The following is a 22250-nucleotide window of genomic DNA, read 5'->3' as shown; positions in this document are numbered from 1 at the left end:
CAATTCAATTGTTTTTAAACACATACAACAGTTACGTTCGAGTTAAATCGCTCCTTTACATTTTACGGAACCGGACTGCATTTTTGTTCTGCCGACTGGACTTTGCTCCCAATACCCCCACACACACCCAAGCTCTTACCCACACTCAGGTTGTCAAGTTCTTTCTTGATACCACGTGACGCGATGTCGAAGGTCACATTGACGAGGGTCTCATTACCAGGTCCTGGCAATAGTGAGAAGCCCATGGCAAAATCTGACCTCGTCCGTGCATCCCCATACCAATGCGGAAAGGTCGCAAGGTATGTGGCGCTGGTAGGTGAAGGCATACAGATCATGTGTATTAGCCTCACTACAGTAAACAAATATGCATACATGCTGGGTGAATAAATATAACATTCAAATACAGATTCCAAAACTTAATGCACTTAAAAAGTAACTGTGAATGTGTCGTTAATATTCCTGGCTGAAAGCAAGTGGAATGGCAGTAACAAAAAAAGTGTAATGTGCATACGATATAGATGTGTTATTTTGCAATCACACATAAAACATATAAATCTGTAAAAATGTACATGCCCAAGAGGTATTGTTTTCATGTAGTAGCTAGGTAATTCACATTGTAGGTCGCTAATTGGAGTTGTGAAGCAGTTTTGGTCATCATTCCACTTTTTAAAACATTACATAAAGAATTAACATGAAATTTTATAATAATTCAAATTTACGATGCACATTCCATCCTAGGATACCAATTGAAATTCATGAAGATAGGAAACAAAAACAGAACCAGGGCAACCTACCAAACCAAAGAGGGAAGGCTACTCTAAAGAGATGGGTTTTCAAAGCAGACCTAAATATATCTACCGACTCCGATTACCTGATTTCAAGTGACAAGGCGTCCCAAAGCTTGGGTGCCACGCTAACAAAATCCCTATCACTAAAAGAGCACAACCTTGACCTGGGAGTGCTGAGCAGTTGGAGATCAGAAGATCTTAAGGACCTTGGATGGAATAATATATGTGTTAGTTTCTGCAAATAATGTGGGGTGAGCCCTTTTAAAGCCTTATCGGTTAATAGCATGTTAAAATCCACTCCCAAATTTGACTGGTAGCCAATGAAGAGATGAGATGACTGGTGGCCATGGAATGGTGTCTGTCTAAGAATTCTAGCGGCTGCGTTCTGAACAATCTGTAGTCTGCGCAGTACTTTTATTGAAATCACAACCAGTAATGTGTTGCAGTAATCGAGTCTTGATTATACAAAAGCATGGCACAAGTCTCTCCAAGTTAGCATGTGACAGAAAGTGATGCGTTTTGCCAATATTTCTGAGGTAGAAAAAGTTCATTTTAACCACCTTAGATATTTGTGCCTCAAATAATATTGACTGGTCAAACTGAACACCAAGCTAACATCGTGACCATCAATCAACAAACGAGGTGAACACTTTTTATAAAGATGCAGAGGGAAGCAGGAAAAAGTGCCATTCTTTTGCCAAAAATGTATTCACAGCGAAATTATGTTTTCTTAAAATTGGATTGGAGAAACTAAGGGATAAAGATGAAATTAGCAAATATGAACTGTTCCAGATTTGCTGATACTCTATAGCCATTGGATCATTCAATGAAATTTTACTTTCGGATATTTAATAATACATTAATAAGAAGGCCACTAAGTTTTGAGCCAATAAAAGATCATGTTCAACATATCCAACCATGGACAGAACAATACAAACAACATTGTATGTGTTTGCTGTGATAATTTTTTGTGAGTGCAAACATCGATAAGTACTTGTGTTCATTCAAAAACAGATGGGCAACAAATTTACTTTACAATTACAAAATAGGATGGCAAGATAATAACATTTTATAGACTCATAAAATACCAATTTTCTTTTACATTTTTAAAGAACCTCAACACATCAGATACTATTTAAATGTAATATTCCCAGCACTGCTTAATAGTACTACTATATTTAGCAGAATGCACCGCTCCTTTTTAACCCACTGCTGGATGAAGACCTCCCCATGGGGTGTCAGTCATGAGGCTATCTGACCATACTTAACCACAATGGACACTGTCGGTTGGTGAATGGGTGACCCAGAATGGGTTCATAAAACACTTGCCAGTGATAATAGGCCGGGATTCATACTCAAGTAACTAGATTCATAACAAAGTGCAGTAACTACTGAATTACGGTTATCTCTTCAGTACTGCTTGTAAATGTTAAATATTTTAGGGAAAATACATTTTAAACATAAAAAAATAGCAAATCATGACCGTCTTTAAAATGTTAATGCTTTCAACAATTTTTAGTGGAAAAGTTATGTTAACCAGGATATTCCTGTGGCACATTGTTTGAGAATCTTTTTTTTGTCTACTCACAGATTCGCTAACATTTTATTTGGATTAAATATATTTTCCAACTTAAAGCACTTACCTTTGAGCAACAGTGGCTGTCAGCAACAGAATAAAGAGCTTCATCTTGCATGCATGCACAAGATCCTACAATAATAGCAGTAAATAAGCTGAGGAACAGAATAATATTTAACTTACATTTTAAACTATTTTCTGATCGTATTTTATTTTCAGCAATAGAAGCCAGTGTGAATTGGGGGGGAGTGAGGTTGCCAATAATGGATTAGGTATTGTGTCCTTTGCATTAGGTTTTGTGAACATTTTTTGCTGATATGCAGCTGGTTATAACATTTCGTAGCCTGGATGTCATTAGACACCTCTATTAGACACCTCTCTTAGACTCTTCTATTAGACACTTCTATTCAGCCACATAGCGTTGGGGGGCTGAAGGGCACCAAGCGCCCCTGCTGAACGCTCGGCCCCCCTTCTAAATTCCTAGTCCATTCAGCAATGGGCAGTTATTCACCACGTACATAGGGGTGATGGCTCGATAAATGCATGATAGACAAACTAAAATCATATGTTAATCATTCTATGTTTCGTTTAAGATGTGTTCAACAGTCGTTGTTCCCCGCCTCCCCCCAATCTATCAAGTGTGTGTATGCCCATACATTACAGGGTTGCCTCTATAGCTTAGTGAAATTAACCTTGGATCCTGGTCTTTAGTTTCTGCAGTCAGAGGAGCAGTGAATGAATCACGGCACTGAGCATCTCCGGTGCCACTTCTTTCGTCTTTATATACCGGCTCCTGAATGAGAAAGAATAGACCCTGTTGGCTTACCAGCTCACGCGATTGCACAAGTTTAGATTGCACAGATTGTTTACTCACATATTTGTTATGCAAATTAGTGCTGATGCAAACTTTTGTAGGATGGCAGGAAGAACATACAATGAAATATGTTGGTTTTTAGATTTTTTTTTATAAACGTAGAATGAATTATATATGGGCCACATTTAATATTTCTTGTTCTTTAAGAACATAAATAAAATTATTGTAAGAACCAGTTTCATGTAAACATATGAATCACTTGTATTCTAGTTTTGACAGAGTAACTCACCTTCCAAAGTAATGTATTTTTATAGCAATATCTAATAAGTGTGGGATACTTAGTCACCACGATATGGAAAGCAAATTTCCACATATCTCAGGTCCATCAATGAATATAGAACATATTTAGAGGTATATTAAAATGCACAGTATTGTGTGTATTTTTCTTCTGTAGAAAGCTCATGCAATATTATTGAAATTATCATCAACATATTCACAATTATGTGGATGAAAAAGCAGTGAACGGTATTAATTATAATTAATTGCTAAGCAAATGATTTATAGCTATAGAAAACGTACATTGTATTTCATGAATATAACATTTACTATTCATATTTTAGCTGGTTAAGCTCCTTCTTAATATTCTGCATTGGTACCTAGGAAACAAGAGAAGTTTTGCACTTCACATATGCATTTGTATTGCACGTGTACTCACACGAACAAAGATATTTGCTTTCTATGCCATGGTTGCTGCAGCTACTGTATTAATGTAGGTATTTCAATGCCCAAGTACAATAAAGGTTGCATCAGGACAAATGCATGACTACTTGTCAATACGTATAGTTGCTGGGTGCTTACTTCATTATTAAAATACCTTTCATGACTATGGAAACAAGGTCAGTTTGTAACAAAAAATACAAGGTGACTTTAAAACCATTAAAACAAGCCAATACCCTTGAAAGTCTACCTGAATATAAATAAGACAAATTCATACCTTTATAATCACGAACTCTGCAACAGCTTACGTTGTCTATTACCACTCTCTGCAGCTCAACACTTGAAAATGGTTCCTCATAAACGTATCTCGATGTCTGACTCATTTCCGGTCTCAACTTAAAATTTGTAACTAAAGGTTTGAATAAAAAAATAAGAATCAATATGGGATATTAGTATAGAATAAAATATTGTTTCTCATCCTCTACATGAAAACATTGAATGACCACTACCTTTATGCTTCTCAGAGGCTATGCTGACATCAATAAATCACCTCATGAAACCACTGGATTTACCAAATACTATTTTTCGTCTGCTTCGTGCGTTATCACACAAGGTTACTAATCCACTCCTCACGTGATATTTACTGCTCGACTGGTTATTACTCACTTTAAATTTGGAGGGAGATGCATTCAACCAGGTTTATAATTAATGTATTCCCATATAACTCAGTTACTTACCTATTTAAAGTGGTTATCTAGGACCAAAACCCTTAACTTTTGTATTCTACACAATAAAAGTGCATTCCAGCTAGGGGAGGAATATCATATGGTTTTTAGTTATTCTCTGTACCCCAAGTACCTAGAATTATATTGTTTCAAAAATATCCATGGTTACTTTTTAAGTTGATATTCACTAAGTCACATGGAAGAAGAAGCCAATATATATATGTGAACATTACTCGAATAATTAAACTGTGTTTAACTAGAAACAGAATTGAAAGCAAAAAATTGGGACATAGAAAGGGGTGAATTACATACTTTTGAATAGTGGTAATCTTGAGAATAGGTTTTACTATTTTTTCTGGCAACAAAACAGGTGTTAAGATGTTAAAATACCAAACTAAAATCTTTTACAAGGAATCATGTCTGCATTAACCACACTACTTGTGGTCAGAATGCAAACCAAAAACATACTCTGATAATACATGCATTATATTCTTGGTTCTTTCGGTAAAGTCACGTAGAAGGGAAATAATAAAATAATATAAATATAAAACAATAAAAATTGTCACGACGTTTCGACTGCAACACAAGTAATCATCATAGTTTTCACACCTGATGATGATTGCTTGTTGCAATCGAAACGTCGTGAGAATATTTATTGTTTTATATTTATATTATTTTATTATTTCCCTTCTACGTGACTTTACCGAAAGAACCAAGAATACGAATCCCTGTAGTCACGAAAGCTTTAAATAAATAAAAATATGCATTGTCTTTGAAACGAATTGGTCCACACCAGAGACAGCTTTCTTTCCAGCCTAGTCTCAAACCTTTTGGCGTCCTCTGGTCTAACACCGTTTGAGACTAGGCAAAGGAGGTTCCATCAGTGGTAATCTTTTCTATCATAGAGGGAGAGTTCATAACAATTATAGAGTGGCTGATTGCATTTGTCTAAGCATGTCAAAAGTATTCAGCGATGAGCTGGTTTACAAGAATGAACCACAGAAGACCTTGGTGAAAAAAGTTAGTTACAGCAAATCAACCATAACATTGTAGATATTAAGTAGCAAACACAATCTAGGAAAACAACATTCAAAGCATGCACCATTCAAGTAACACTTGCATTTAACATAGAAATCTAACACCAACCAAGGGCACAAACAAAATCGTTAACATCAAAAGCAGGTAGAAGATTAGAGACTAACTCTAATAAATATTAAAATGCCCAAATAAGTTATTTTATTATAAGAATATCACTACCTTAAGTAATGAACTAACTACCATAATAATGGGCAGTGCATTGAATGTATGAGAAAAAGGCTAAAAAGCAAACAGGGAAAACATTGTTTTAAACCAAAAAACTAATGTTGAGGAAAAGTATGCATATAAAAAAGAGACAAATATGCGGAACTGAAGAATGAGTGTATGTAGCGGTAAACCAATTACGAAACGAATGCATAAAGAAATCAGATAAGGAAACATAAACATGTTTAAATATCATAGCAATTGGAGCATAAAATATCGAAAAAGAGATTGATAATTGTCAACTCACAAATAACAGAAAAAATCCTCAACACATTCGTGAATAATGCCTAAAAAATTAGATCCTGGGGGAGAAACATGAACAAGAAAATGCATTCAAGTTTCATATACACTAGCATTGCACATGCACTTACATAGAGAGAGAGAGATGTTTGCTTGCTAAGCAAACCATGTATGTGCATAGCACCGCGACAGTTATGTTTAAGGACAATGCAGGGTGAATAGACACAAACCCAAAAAGCGTCAACTCAATACAATTGTTGCCAAGGAAACAAAGGTGACTTACACCATATTAAAACATGTTTCATTACACTGGTAACCAAACATGTATACAAGTACATAGATTACCGTATTTTCCCGCATATAACCCGTGGGGTATACCACTTTTTACAAACAAAACAAGACTCTGCCTAATTATCATATATGGAGGTGCGGGCTATCCCAAAAATATTTTACACGTGTGACATGTCATAACTCGTTTATTTGTTTCATGGTAGGACTATCCACTATGCAACAATTACCTTTGACTAAAGCACTGCTGAATAAACCACTCACACTAAAATTGCACATGTTATCACGTTTTAAATTATTCTAATTGTTTGTACAATGAAACGACAATGTTTGAAGTGGGCACACTTTGTTTACCTGCGACAGGAGAGCTGGGAAAAGAGAAAGACGTGGGGGGTTGGGGGCGAGGCAATGGCGTACCGTAGTGCGGCTATTGTCTGCGCAGTGCGCAATCTACCAGTGCTAAATCTGTACTTATCTATCTACCAGTTATGTGTTACTTATCTATTGGATATTTACTTTTGTTATTTATTTACTGTTTTAAGTTCACTCGTTTCCGGTTAGTTTGTTTTCTTTGTGCACGTTATGATTTTAATGTTAACAATTGATAGTGGAATGTATTACAAATGTAAACTTCGTAATCATTGAGGGTTAAATGTACGGATCAATGAGGAGAACATCTCCAGGAGTACTGTATTGACAATTCCAAGCATAAGAGTTCGCATATTAGAGTGTTTTGTTTTTGGTTATAAATTAAAATTACTTAACACAGAAGTGTCTGAGTGGTGCCTTCCTAAGTTCATGCGTAATAAACATAATTATGAGAACTGAGAGCCGAGCTTAATCAGCATAGTTACATAACACTTGCAAAACTTAATACAATTCATTGTATTATTACGATTGATAATACGACCCTAGACAACAAAGCCGAGCCTAATTATCTAAATTGCATACATTAGCATAATCGCATACATTTGTATAGCTTACAACAATGACACCTCCCTAAGTCGCATAAATTGTGTGCATAATTATGTAAATTTACGTGAATTCTGATAAATACGCATTTTTTTATTTTGTTTTTAATTGTATTCTTTTAATTAATTTTTCAAGACCCGACATATACGACACCCAGCACGCTTCCGCTGTCCCACTCTGCTTTCCTGTAAATTGATATTATCTACGTCCATGTGTAGGACTCGTACCGACGCGACAGCTTCTTTGTCTTTCTCGTCTCTTTTATTCACGTATATAGTTCACACCTCCTCCTCGTCATCACTCCATGCCTCTCCGTTCGCTCCAATGCACAACCCGCCATCATCATCACTCCATGTCTCTCTGTTCGCTCGCTCTGCTCCGCGACTTCGCTCGCTCTCTCTCTCTCTCTCTCCCCCAAGGTCCGTTACTCCGCTGCTACCCTACTCTGTACTCGCTCCGTCCACTGCTACCCTATCTGTATTCTCTCTATCCACTGCTACCATACGCTGTATTCTCTCTATCCACTGCTACCCTATCTGTATTCTCTCTATCCACTGCTACCGTACGCTGCATTCTCTCTATCCACTGCTACCGTACGCTGTATTCTCTCTATCCACTGCTACCCTATCTGTATTCTCTCTGTCTACCCTTATCGTATCTATTCCTGCTCCCTGCTGCTCCGTCTCTGTCCCGGGCACCAACCACTCCAACTCCGACTCTAACACCAACCAAGACTCCCGTCTCTCCGTTACGCTGTGCCTTTATACCCGAACCAATCAGCCCCAATTAATTATCTCATCCCCCGCTTTGCTACTCGCCCCCAGGCCCCCAGCCTCACGTGACCATGTTATCGCCGTCAGCCCGGCACCAGTCATCAGCCACTCACCCTCCTGACCAATCACCGGCCTGCGTCTTCAGTTACCCTTAACACCTGTGGTCTCTCTTAATGACCTCCCCCTCAATGGCACACAACAACAACTGTATCCTCAGTTGCCCCCCACTGTACACTGCTCGCTCCCATAGCAACAGAATGCGTGGCGCGTGACATTTCAAGTCCTACATCACCCCCCCTGCCCCTGTTGAAAAAGTTAGCCGTCCCGGCTAAGCACAACGCATTACGCGGAAAACACAACATACAACAAAATGTACACGATCCCCAACTCCCAAAGTTTTAAGAAAAAGTCAATCTTCTTGAGCGGGTTCCCGCAGCCGGTCTATCGCCCCGGCTCGACTGAACAGGATGCAGGGTATCTTTGTCCGTGGGCGTGGGGCAGCGTCCTGCCCGAAACGTGCGCCCATCTTCGTTACACTGGCCATTCCTTGATGAGACCCCAACGTGGCCTCGTGTGTCCCAGGGTGTCCCCTAACTCAAAAATGGCGATCCTGCAGACACACGGGGGGTAGACTGCTGAGGTGCGTCCTCCTGTCGCCGCACAGTACGCTCGTTGGATACATCCAATACAGGCGGTTCCGGGATGGGAGATGACGCATCATAAGGCACCACATATCTATTCAAGCGCGACGGGTGAATATGCCACAATCGGCGACCGTATCGAATCCTCACACTCTGATCCCGACGAACTTCCACAATCTCAACGGGCCCCTGCCAGGGCCCATGGAATTTCGGTGATGTGCCTACCGGCACCATCGGACAATGTAACCAGGCCTTGTCCCCCACCTGCCATGGCTCACGTGGAGGCTGTGTACCGTGCAGGCGCTCATTAGCCGCCTGCCTTCGTTCCGTATTTCCCAGCGAGGCCTCCCTAGCCTCTTTCAATCGATCCAATGCCTCAAGCATGGGGACAGGCACCGCTGGCGACTTCCTTTAGATTTCACCCCCAGCCTGACCAAGGCCGGGGCTTCTGGTTCACGACCATACATCAAATAGAAGGGTGAATACCCTGTCGAAGCATGTGGGGCTAATCTATAAGCGGCCAAGGCCGCCGGGACATGTAGATCCCAGTCTGTCTGAGTCGAATTATCCTGTTGGCACAACATAGATGTCAATGTTCGATGAAGACGCTCGACCATCCCGTCGGTTTGCGGGTGGTATGGGGATGTCTGAATTTTCCTTGTACCCAATGTGTCACACACTCCTTCAATAGGCGGGACGAAAATTTCTTACCCTGATCCGTAAGCAGGTGCTCCGGGGCACCTTTGTCAAAAACATAACCCTGCAGGAAGGCCTCCACGATCGATCCTGCCGATTGGTCCGCTAGCAGCCATGCCATAGGCCACCGAGTGAGGTACTCGACCCCCACAAGCAGGTATTTGTGACCCCGCGGGGTAACGGGGAACGGTCCCAGAATATCAAGGGCTACAATCTCGTTCACCCGCGAAACACGTATCGACTGCAATGGTACCCGATATGGCTGTGCCGGCGCCTTCCGCCGTGTGCACTCGTGACAAGCCTTAACATACAAATGAACATCATTCTGTAATCCCGGCCAATATAAATCGTTACTCAAAGTCAAAGCCGTTTTCTTCTCTCCCAAGTGCATCAATCGCTCGTGCGTGTCGCGAATAAGTTCCCCTCTCAAACATAGTGGAACCACAATACAAAACTTCTGCAAGACAACATCCCATCTGACCAGGAGGTCGTCAACGAGTCGAAGAAAGGCCCGATCATCCGACTGTTTGGAACGAGAGGCCCGAAGCCTCATTTTGGTAAGCGAAGGATCGTCCGCTTGCAAGCGCGCCCAACGATCCTGTGACAATCCCAGCAACCCAGGCTCCTTAGCCGGTGCTTCGTCAACCCGGTCTGAATCGGCTGCAGCGGCCATGGCCGGAATGCCCTGCAGCGGAGGCCCGCAGCGCAGCGATCCCTCAGAGCATCTACACAAGCCCGATGACTGAGGCAATCAAGACAGTGCATCCGCGTTAACATGACGCTTCCCTTTCCTGTGCTGGACCGTGAATGAGTATCCCTGCAGGACCTCAAGCCACCGGGCCATTTGGCCCGAGGGTTGATCGATCCGCAAGGAGTACTGTAGTGCCGCGTGGTCGGTGCAGACCAAAAATTGTCGCCCGTACAAGTATGGTCAATACAGCTGCACAAAGTGTACAATTGCCAACAATTCCCTGCGTGTTACACAATATCTTTGCTCTGCTGGGGACAGTACACGGCTGCCATACGCGACGACCCTTTCAACTCCGTCAATCGTTTGCGACAATACAGCGCCAATGCCCGTATCACTGGCATCGGTGTCCAAAATAAACATTTCCACAAAATTTGGATATCCGAGCGGCCGCGCGTCAGCCAAAGCGTCCCGGAGCATCTCAAACGAACGCTGTTCCTCGTCACCCCACAGAAACTTCTTACCCTTAGCAGTCAGCGTGTGCAGCGGCCTCGCAATTGTGGCAAAGTTTTTAACAAATCGACGGTAGTATGACGCAAATCCCACGAAGCTACGCACTTCCGACACTGTTTTAGGCACTGGCCATGCACGTACACAACTGGTTTTCTCTGGGTCTGTGGCGACCCCCGTTTCACTGACCACATGCCCCAAGTATTTAACAGATGTTCTCAACAAATGGCATTTTTGGGGTTTAAATTTCAAATTGGCGTCCCGTACCCTGCCAAACACAGCCCGTAGCCGCTGTAAATGTCCCTCAAAATCCTTACTGAACACAATGACGTCGTCAAGGTATATCAAACATGACTCCCACTGCAATCCAGACAATACAAGTTCCATAAATCTTTGAAAGGTGGCTGGCGTGGAGTGCAGCCCCATCGGTTGTACGTTAAATTGGAACAACCCTTGCGGCGTGCGGAAGGCCGTCTTCGGTTTAGATTCCTCGTCCAAGGGCAATTGCCAAAAGCCAGACAAAAGATCCAAAGTGGAAAAAAACTTTGCACCGGACAATGCGTCCAATGAGTCGTCAATGCGCGGGAGTGGGTATGCATCTGCCACCGAAACCTTATTCAATTTGCGGTAATCCACACAAAATCGTAGAGAACCATCTCGTTTTTTAACCAATACGATCGGAGCCCCCCATGGGCTGGAAGAAGGGGAGACGATATTCTGTTGCAACATCTCGTCAACCGTTTTCCGAATGCAATCATTCTCCAGCGGGCTCACACGGAGAGGATTTAATCGAATTGGGGGTGCATCCCTAGTATCAATGTGATGTCGCAATAAGGTCGTGCGACCGACATCAAACTTTCCTGAGCTAAAAATGTCCCTGCATTCCCAAAGCAACTCCCTTAGACGCGTCCGCTGCTCGGGTGTCAAATCGTCGTTGCATTCATACAAATCGCGAAACCAGCTCGGTTCCTTCTCCTCCCATGGCAGCGTGTCTCCTTCCCCAGCTGCCAAGCACACATCCCCTTCTGAACCCCGCGCGACCGATGCGTGCGCCAACGTAGTCCCCTCTTAAATAACGACTGGCTCGTGCCCCGTGTTCACAATCTAGATGAACGGTTCGGCCGTCGCTGGCACCATCGTTAAAGCACCCACCAAAGAGGGCGTTCGTGCCACGGCATTCGAGGGTGACAACAGAATGCCTTCCTCCAAGTTACCCACTGACAGCCCTTTTTTCAACCTTAACGGCACAAGCATCTGCGTCGCAGGCGGAACGCGCACCATGCGGCTAACCACCACCTGAATCACAGCGTTGACAAGGGCAAATTTAGATGGAGTTCCCAAAAATTTAAGGCACTTCCCCGATGGCAATTCCAATCGTCCCTTCTCAATCGAAATCTTAATTGGCATCTTTTGCAAAAAATCCGTGCCCAACAAACAAGGTACAGCCAAAACAGTCGAAACCAAAATGTATCCTGTTACGCACACCTCCCCGACTTGTATCGTTGCAAGTACTCGACCCAAAATTCCCAAACTGCCCCCATTTGCCGCTATACATGGGCCATCCACTGGTTCCAAAACATGGGGCGAGGTTGGTAATAATCGGAAAGTTTGCAAGGAAATAAGGGTCGCCGAAGCCCCCGTATCGACAATGACTCGAACCTGAACCCCTTGAACAAGCGCCATCACATCCGACGAACCCGGCGCAACTCCCAAAACACGATGAGCCAACGCACCTCATACAGCATTCCCCTGTGCGTCATACGAAGGGGTATCAACAGTGTGTGGTGTCGCGGATGGGTGAGGTGTAGGATACGGCCGTGTATTGCATATGTCGCGACTCGCCTGACAATCCTGCGCTGGGTACAATCCGCGGTTGTAGCCTCCTGATGATCGCGAGAAGACGCCTCTCCGTCTCCAGCAGTCTCGTGCGAAGTGTCCTCAACGCCCGCACTCGTAACACGTCAGCGGACCGCCACGTCCGGATGTCCCTGAGCGGCGAGGTGGGCCCAACAGTGGTCGTGCGGCCGCTGCCGTCAGCGACCTCGGCTCCCACTCTGGTAGGCCCCCATCCGCACCGACGCCCACCACCAGGGGCTGTGGTGGCACCACCGATGGCTCGTTGCGAAGATCCAGGTTGGCCTGGATGTTCATGGCAATCTGCAAAGATGACCCGTCGTCATCGCTGTTGGTGGGAAGTGAGAGGACGACTCGTAGCTCCTTTGCCATCTGCAACAGCTTCTCCTGGGCCAAGGAATCAAGGGCAGCCTGATCCATCGCTGGGTAAGCCGCTTGGCCGAGGGTCAATAGCGCACTGCGATACGCGAGGGGAGATTCCGCCTCCGCCCGCTGTCTCAACTGAAACTTGCGCTTGGCGACTGATCGAGGTTCATAAATGTCCTGCATCGCCGTGAATGTCCCTGACAATGACAAGCGAACCCCCCCAGGGAGGCCGTAGAACGTCGCCAGCGCATCATCGTCCAAGGCCGTTGGCAGGGCCCGTAGCGCTTCAGCTTCCGTCCACCCGAGCGACTCATACGCTGCCCGAAACCGTCGTGTAAACGCCGTCCAGTCGCCGACTGTAACCTCGAAGCGTTCCACGTGCAGTCGGCGTCGCGTGCTCGAAGTCAGCGACTCCGGCTTCTCCACGGCGTCCAGCTGTGCACCTGGCGCATCGGGAAATCCAGCCGCGCTGCCGGCCCCCACAGATGTAACGAGGTCGTGCGGCCGCTGATCCGATCCCGTCGGCGCCGCCCGTATCATCTGCATAAACTGTTCAAATTCTTTCGTGAGCGCCGCCATCCTGACCTCCCATGCCGCCATCGTAGCTCTCCATACGTGAGGCGGGCTCGGCTCATCCTCGTCGTTCGGGTCGCCCTCGTCACGCGGCAGCGCCCCATCAGTCGCATCCCCCGGGGAAGCGGGAGCCTCCACTCCCGATGGAGGTGTAATAAACCTCCTTGAGACGGCTTCAGGGAATCAGTCCTTTTTATTTTCAACTTCCACAGTTACACTTTACACACACTCCCCGTTGCTGGCAGACAACGGAGAGAGGGCAGACTTCTCGCCAAGTCCCCACCGCGCACGTGGCACCCAGAGCCCCGTACGTGCGTGACTCTTGCTCTTGTCATCCCCAAGTCTGCTCACGACTGTCCTCTCTCCCTCTCTCTTAATCCCTTCGTCACGTGGTACCCCCCAGCCAATCATCTATAGACAGCGTTCACCGTTCCCGATGGTTCCCTGTCAATCCCAGGACCACGCCTCTGATCCGGCTCCCCATTAGCTGAGGCCCCGATTGGCCAGGCCAATCACCCCTGCTAACACGCCGCGATCACGCCGAGGCCATGCTCCCTGGCTCATCCCTTATTGGCTATAAAGCAGGACCGGCAAGCCAATCCCCACGTGAACCCTCTATGGCTGTTATTACATCACCCCCCCCCCCCCCCCCCCCGGTGAAAAAAATCAGCCATCTCGGCTGGGAAAAGGGTGATCAACCAATTCCGTAAAACATCTTATTAGGGCACCAAGGTGCGTTTAACAATAAAGGGTGACGGCGTCCCCGCGCCGAACAACACTTAAAAACAGTCACCCATGTAAAACCCGACATACATTAGGGCGCCCCTGCAGTGCGGTAACAACAGGGAGAACAGCTAGACGATCAAACGTTAACGAAACGGGAGAGATTTTGATCGCGTACGCGACGCGGGACCCTCTCCGCTTCCGGCGCATGGTCGCTTCGCTTTCAGATCGACAGGAGGTGGTAGACTTGAAGAAGAAGAAGGTTGTTGGTTCTCGGTCATGTCCAGGGCAGGCCTCGTTGGAGGGGGGGCAGCGGGGGCTTCCTCAGCCCTCAGAACCTGTTCATCTGTAGGAGGCACAACACAGTCCCCCTTGGGATCAACGGGTGTGGCAATCGGCGTAATCGGCCCGGCAGACCCCGGCAGGTCAGCTAGTGGGGATGAAGGACCGACACGCGCATCAACATAGGGTTTAAGTCGCGAGGAATGAACATACCACCGACGGTTTCCGTATTGAACGCGGATACTCTGTGCGTTCCGAACATCTATCAGTGTCACCGGCCCCCGCCATGGCCTGTGCAGTTTAGGGGATGTGCCCACCGGTACCTGGGGGCAGTGGAGCCACGCCAGGTCTCCCACTGACCAAGGCATGCGAGTATGCGATCGATGCGCACACCGTTCGTTCCTTGCCTGGGCACGGGCCGTCGCACACCTGGCAGCCTCTCGTGCCTCCGTAACTCGTTCAAGCGAGTCCCGCACGTGATCAGGCAAGGAGCGAGACGGTTGTTTACTCGGCTTACCCAGTTGCACATCGATGGGTGGAACATTCTCACGGCCATACATAAAAAAAAAAATGGTGAGTATCCCGTGGACGTGTGTGGAACCATGCGGTATGCCGCTAAGACGCCTGGTATGTGCAAGTCCCAATCGGTTTGCTTTTCACTGACCGTGTGACAAAGCATAGCCGAGAGGGTACGGTTGAATCGTTCCACCATACCACTTGTTTGCGGATGGTATGGGGAAGTGTGAATTTTCTTTGTACCCAGTGCGTCGCAAACCTCCTTAAGCAATTTAGAGGAGAAGTTCAGCCCTTGATCTGTGAGCAGCCTCTCAGGTGCCCCTTTATCCATGACATACCCGTTCAAGAAAGCGTCGGTGATGGACGCAGCCGTTTGGTCGGGCAGAGGCCAGGCCATCGGCCATCGAGAAAAATATTCCACCCCGACGAGAAGGTATTTATTGCCCCTAGCTGATGGGGGAAAGGGGCCCAGAATGTCCAGAGCAACCAATTCGTTGATGCGGCACACCTCAATGGAACGTAACGGCGGTACATAGTGGTTCCGAGGCGGTTTCCTCTTCGCACAATCATGGCATGAGCGGACAAAGTCATTGACGTCTGCCGTCATACCGGCCCAAAAAAAATCCTTTTGCATCGCGGCCAAAGTCTTTTGGACGCCGAGGTGCATCAACTTATCAGTGTGCAGAGCGCGAAGCAGGTCGTAGCGAAGCGAAGTAGGCACGACCAAGCGTGGTCGGTCAGACAACCCATCGGTGCACATTAACAATCCCGACTTGCCTCGGAACATCTGCCACTTCCATCCCGCCAATTGAGATTTTTGTTTCCCTACCAATTTCCATAGCGGGGACAGCGAGGCGTCAGCCTCCTGCTCACGTAACCAGACCGCATGCGGCAGCCGTAAGGTATCATCGGTGTCCACCGACACCTTCTGGTCGTCCTCATTCGCTTTCGCCCCTTTATCGTCCTCATTAGCTATCGCCCCCATAACCGGACAGGGCGAGGTGGGCGGTGCCGCGCAGCGGTGCATGCCCATCAGGCAAGTGCACGGAGGAACGGGTGGCAGCCTCGAGAGCGCGTCAGCGTTCGCGTGATGGGCCCCCTTTCGATATGTAATATGGAAGGAAAATTCCTGTAACGATTCCAACCACCGAGCCAATTGGCCTGACGGCTGGTCCAATTTCAAGGAGTATTGCAAAGCCGCATGATCAGTGCGAACAAGGAATTTCCTTCCATACAGGTACGGCCGGTACAATCGAACAAAATGCACAATTGCCAAAAGTTCCCGCCTCGTCACGCAATATCGCGTTTCCGCAGGGGACAGAACCCTGCTGCCGTACGCCACCACTCGCTCAACACCGTCCTTACGTTGCGACAAAACGGCCCCAATGCCGATGTCACTAGCATCCGTATCAAGGATGAACGGCTGCGAGAAGTCTGGGTAATCTAGCGTAGGCGCCGTGGCGAGGTGATCCCGAAGCGCTCTAAAATAATTTTCTTCCTCAACTCCCCATTTAAACCTTTGATTTTTTCCCGTTAGAACGTGTAATGGTTTCGCCAACGTCGCAAAGTTCTTAACGAAGCGGCGATAATAGGAAGCGAATCCTATAAACCGCCGAACATCACCCACGGAAGTGGGTGTGGGCCACTCTCGAACACATTTTGTTTTCAGAGGGTCAGTGGACACGCCGTCCGAGCTGACAATATGACCCAAGTAACGGACGGAGTGTTGCAAAAGGTGACATTTCCTAGGTTTAAATTTGAGGTCAGCTGCCCGCATTCTTTGAAAAACCGTCTCTAGGCGTTGGAGGTGTTCCTCGAACGTGCGGCTGAAAACAATGATATCGTCTAGATATATGAGGCACGTTTCCCATTGTAGTCCGGCCAACACCAATTCCATGAGCCGTTGAAACGTCGCCGGAGCCGCATTCAAGCCCATAGGCAACTGATTAAATTCAAAGAGACCTTGCGGCGTGCGGAATGCCGTTTTGGCTTTTGACTCGCCATCGAGAGGAAGCTGCCAAAAGCCCGAGGACAGATCAAGGGTGGAAAAGAATTTAGCACCCGATAAAGCATCCAATGAGTCATCCATCCTCGGTAAGGGGTACGCGTCCGCCACCGAAATCTTGTTCAACCGGCGGAAATCAACGCAAAATCTTGTACCACCATCTTTTTTCTTAACCAGAACAACGGGCGCGCCCCAAGGGCTGTTGGACGGCGAAATAATCTCTGCCGCCAGCAATTCATCTACTGCCCCGCGCACGTGCTCCCTTTCCGCTGGGCTCATGCGATGAGGGTGCATACAGATGGGAGGTGCCGCACCGGTGTCAATATGGTGCGACAAAAGCGATGTGCGGCCGAGGTCCAAATCATTTTTGCTGAAAACATCAGCGTACCGTAGTAATAGTGAACGCAGAGCGTTCCTTTGTTCATTCGACAAGGAAGAATTTTCCCCGCATAAATCTGCGATCCAGCGTTCTTGCGAACGATCGTGTGGGGGCCCACCAGCAGGCATCCGGGCACGCGGCGTTTCGTCACAAGAGGCGAAATCGGTAGTGGCGTGAGCCAGCACCGATCCCTCCGGAACAACAACGCGGTCAGGTCCCCCATTCAACACCTGTATGAAAGGTGCCTGACCTGGTCGCACGATCGTTTGTGCCGCCGCCAAAGAAAAGGATTTAGATACCGAATTCGAAAGGGATAATAGCACGCCCTTCGTATCCCTTCCAATCTGAAGGGGTTTTCGGTAACGCAGCGGAATGAGCATTTGAGCTCCCGACGGAACCTCCACCGTAGCAGCGACTACGGCCATAACTGCGTTACCTGTAGGCGCACTGGCCAGCAGGGAAGGCAGGAACGCCATCCTACGACCCCCCGGCATTTCCAAACAATCCTGGTCGACCCGTATATTCAGCGGCATCCGGCGCAGGAAATCAGTACCAAGCAAGCATGGGACAGCCAGCGAGCGAGAGATCAACACAGGTCCTGCGGCGGTAATATTTCCGATAGCGATGCTCACATCTACCTGACCACAGATACCCATGCTTCCCCCATTCGCGGCAACACACGCATCATTAACCTTGCGTATCCGCGACGCAGGAATGGACAACAAATGAAAAATGACATCTGAAATGATGGTAGCAGATGCGCCAGTGTCCACCAAGATACGGACGTCAATGCCGTCGATGGTACCCCGTACCGTCGACGAGCCCGACGCCGCAGCCACAACCCTGCGAGCCAATTTCTTCCACTGTGTAGCAGTGGATGAGTGATGTGACATGACCTGCCGGGTGTCCGATTTGTGCCGACTCGCCCGAGGTTGTTGCAGTTCCGCAGCAGGTGGAGGAGATGGAGGTCCCCTTGGCGGAAGAGGCGACAGCAGAGGTCGGCAGCGGCAGTCACGGGCGAAATGGCCTCGTCTGCCACACTTGAAACACGCGGCCGTCGTCGGCCGGCGGTCAGAAGACCCGGCCCCCGCACGTGGACGGCCTGCGTAGTCGCCTCGCTGGTCGCGCAGCCGCCGTCCCGGAACCCTATGCGGAACAGCAGCAGCCAGCATGTCGTCGTCGCCGGAGTCGTCGGAGCAGTGGACAACCAGTCGTGGAGACCACCCCAAGGGCGGCCCGTCGATTTCAGGTTTCCCCGTCCACGCCGCCATCTGGTCCCAACGCTTGATATTAAACTTAGCGTCCAGGCAGCGCGCCACCCATCGCGATGTGAGCGGTTTGTGGCCGCAGACTGGTAGAGAAATGTTGAGCTCCTGAGACAACTCCAGCATACAGGAAAGGATGAGAGGATCCAAATGATCGGCCGTCACGTCGGGGTTGGCAGCCATGGCCAGCGCCATCAACGCCCCCCGATAAGCCAAAGGTGACTCCTCCGATCCTCGGCGACGCGACATAAATTTTCTGGTGGCTGACGTCGGTGGGTCGTAAAATTCCGCCATCTCTGCGAATGCATCTCGCAGTGTCTTCTTCTTGGATGCTGGGATGGAGCGGAAGACCCCCAGAGAAATGTCATCAAGCAGTGTAGGTAGCGCTCCCAGCGCCTCATCCTCCGTCCAGTTGACGGATCTAAAAGCCGACTCGAAGCGCCACGTAAAAGCACTCCAATCGCCCCCGGCGAGAAATTCTTTGATCTGTGGAAGGCGATGTCCGCGGTGGCAAGCTCGCGCCGCGGGCGTCTCCGACTGCTGTTCCCGCGTCCCACCCGTCGCAGGCAAAATGGCGTCCGGCGGCCGCGTGTTGTCAGGCGCGCCCAAAATGGCGGCCGACGGCTCCCGCGCAGCCGGCCCGCCCACAACGACGGCTTCTTCCCGCGTGGCAGGAGCAATGGCGGACCCAGTTTCTTTTTCAGGACCCCTTCCCGCGGCGTCCAGCTGATCCGCAATCTGGCGACCCATGGCTGGAGAGGACGCCACCGCGGTCACCAGACTTAGCAGAATGGCGCATAACGATTCGATCTGCTCCGCCATCAGCCGCCATCCGTCTTTTGTTCCTGCGGTGGTCGCATCTTCTCCCAGTCGACGCGGAGAGGCGTCGAGGAGAGAAGTATCAGCAGGCGGCATAGGGGCTGTAGCCCCCAACAGCTCATTTTCATCCGTCTCGACCTCTTCCTCCAATGGAGGCACGGGCAGGTTCTTTTTTCTGAGGTGTTTGGACATCTTGACGATCATCCCAACGGTCGCAGAAGGACTTCTGACACCAATGTAATAAACCTCCTTGAGACGGCTTCGGGAATCAGTCCTTTTTATTTTCAACTTCAACAGTTACACTTTACACACACTCCCCGTTGCTGGCAGACAACAGAGAGAGGGCAGACTTCTCGCCAAGTCCCCACCGCGCACGTGGCACCCAGAGCCCCGTACGCGTGTGACTCTTGCTCTTGTCGTCCCCAAGTCTGCTCACGACTGTCCTCTCTCCCTCTCTCTTAATCCCTTCGTCACGTGGTACCCCCCAGCCAATCATCTATAGACAGCGTTCACCGTTCCCGATGGTTCCCTGTCAATCCCGGGACCACGTCTCTAATCCGGCTCCCCATTAGCTGAGGCCCCGATTGGCCAGGCCAATCACCCCTGCTAACACGCCGCGATTACGCCGAGGCCATGCACCCTGGCTCATCCCTTATTGGCTACAAAGCAGAACCGGCAAGCCAATCCCCACGTGAACCCTCTATGGCTGTTATTACAGAGGTATCACGTCCGCATCGCTGCTGTCGGCCGACGAGGCCGCCGGCAAATTCTTCTTCTTCGTAACTTTCTTTGACATATCGGCGTAGTTCTTTAAATCACTTCTAACACCAGTTGTAGGACTCGTACCGACGCGACAGCTTCTTTGTCTTTCTCGTCTCTTTTATTCACGCATATAGTTCACACCTCCTCCTCGTCATCACTCCATGCCTCTCCGTTCGCTCCAATGCACAACCCGCCATCATCATCACTCCATGTCTCTCTGTTCGCTTGCTCCGCTCCGCGACTTCACTCGCTCTCTCTCTCCCCCAAGGTCCGTTACTCTGCTGCTACCCGACTCTGTACTCACTCCGTCCACTGCTACCCTATCTGTATTCTCTCTATCCACTGCTACCCTATCTGTATTCTCTCCTACCCTACTCTGTACTCGCTCCGTCCACTGCTACCCTATCTGTATTCTCTCTATCCACTGCTACCATACGCTGTATTCTCTCTATCCACTGATACCCTATCTGTATTCTCTCTATCCACTGCTACCGTACGCTGTATTCTCTCTATCCACTGCTACCCTATCTGTATTCTCTCTGTCTACTCTTATCGTATCTATTCCTGCTCCCTGCTGCTCCGTCTCTGTCCCGGGCACTAACCACTCCAACTCCAACACCAACCAAGACTCCCGTCTCTCCGTTACGCTGTGCCTTTATACCCGAACCAATCAGCCCCAATTAATTATCTCATCCCCCGCTTTGCTACTCGCCCCCAGGCCCCCAGCCTCACGTGACCATGTTATCGCCGTCAGCCCGGCACCAGTCATCAGCCACTCACCCTCCTGACCAATCAACCGGACTGCGTCTTCAGTTACCCTTAACACCTGTGGTCTCTCTTAATGACCTCCCCCTCAATGGCACACAACAACAACTGTATCCTCAGTTGCCCCCCACTGTACGCTGCTTGCTCCCATAGCAACAGAACGCGTGGCATGTGACATTTCAAGTCCTACACATGTATCTGATAGGCAGCAGAAAAGATGTTGAAAAATTATCATTATTTGCATCAATACCGGGTTAAAAAAGTTCATTTGCCATATTTTGATTGACCTTGTGAATATATTGAAAACGTTTTAAACATTAGACACGTTCATATGTTTACTCAATTTATACACACTAACAAAAAAAAGGAACTTGTCCATATGTTCTTTGGAGAATGTGGGCATCGATCCCACTACCTCTCGCATGCTAAGCGAGCGCTCTACCACTTGAGCTAATTCCCCGCTGGGCTGTTTTGGATGATATCTCGACATAGGCCATAGCACTTTTTGAAAAATATTTAGCAAAATAAGAACAAACTTCACCTTTAAATCTGCGATAAATTAAAACCGACCAAAGCGATACAGGAAGCCAGATCGCATAGACTGGCTTCGATCCATCGACCTGTGGGTAATGGACCCATCACGCTTCCGCTGTGACACTCTGCTTTCGCGTAAATGGCTGTTATCAACGTCCATGTACCTGATGAGGTGCAGAAAAGATATTGAAAAAATATCATTGGTTGCATCAATACCGGGTTAAGAAATTCATTTGTAATAATTTAATTGACCTTGTGAATATATTGGTAACGTTTTAAACATTCGACACGTTCATATGTTTACTCAATTTATACACGCTAACAAACAAAAAAAGGAACTTGTCCATATTTGCTTTGGAGAATGTGAGCATTGATCCCACTACCTCTCGCATGCTAAGCGAGCACTCTACCACTTGAGCAAATTCCCCGCTGGGCTGTCGTGGAAGATATCTCGTCATAGGCCATAGCACTGTTTGAAAAATACTTAGCAAAATAAGAACAAACTTCACCTTTAAATCTGCGATAAATTAAAACCGACCTAAGCGATACAGGAAGCCAGATGGCATAGACTGGCTTCGATCCATCGACCTGTGGGTAATGGACCCATCATGCTTCCGCTGTGACACTGCTTTCTTGTAAATGGCTGTTATCGACGTCCATGTACCTGATGAGGTGCA

At 47.8% G+C, this 22250-nt stretch overlaps 1 protein-coding gene and 1 non-coding gene across 2 annotated transcripts in view; both read right to left on the bottom strand.

Annotated features, from left to right (window-relative positions):
* Nucleotides 1-2475, bottom strand: part of LOC144936430 (CD109 antigen-like) — a 119759-nt gene extending 117284 nt beyond the window's left edge. Inside the window, exons 1-2 of the mRNA XM_078863480.1 lie at nucleotides 2432-2475; nucleotides 140-309 (exon numbers count right to left, since the gene is read on the bottom strand). Of these exons, the coding sequence (XP_078719606.1) occupies nucleotides 140-309; nucleotides 2432-2475 (214 nt within the window). The remainder of the gene's footprint in view (nucleotides 1-139; nucleotides 310-2431) is intronic.
* An 18951-nt stretch (nucleotides 2476-21426) lies between these two features.
* TRNAA-AGC (transfer RNA alanine (anticodon AGC)) lies at nucleotides 21427-21499 on the bottom strand. Its single transcript has one exon. It is a non-coding gene; the product is annotated as a tRNA-Ala (tRNA).
* Nucleotides 21500-22250: the final 751 nt, after the last annotated feature.

The sequence above is a fragment of the Lampetra fluviatilis genome, chromosome 16 (genome assembly GCF_964198595.1).
Source record: "Lampetra fluviatilis chromosome 16, kcLamFluv1.1, whole genome shotgun sequence".
NCBI lineage: Eukaryota > Metazoa > Chordata > Hyperoartia > Petromyzontiformes > Petromyzontidae > Lampetra > Lampetra fluviatilis.
This window is presented reverse-complemented; position numbering and strand designations above follow the sequence as displayed.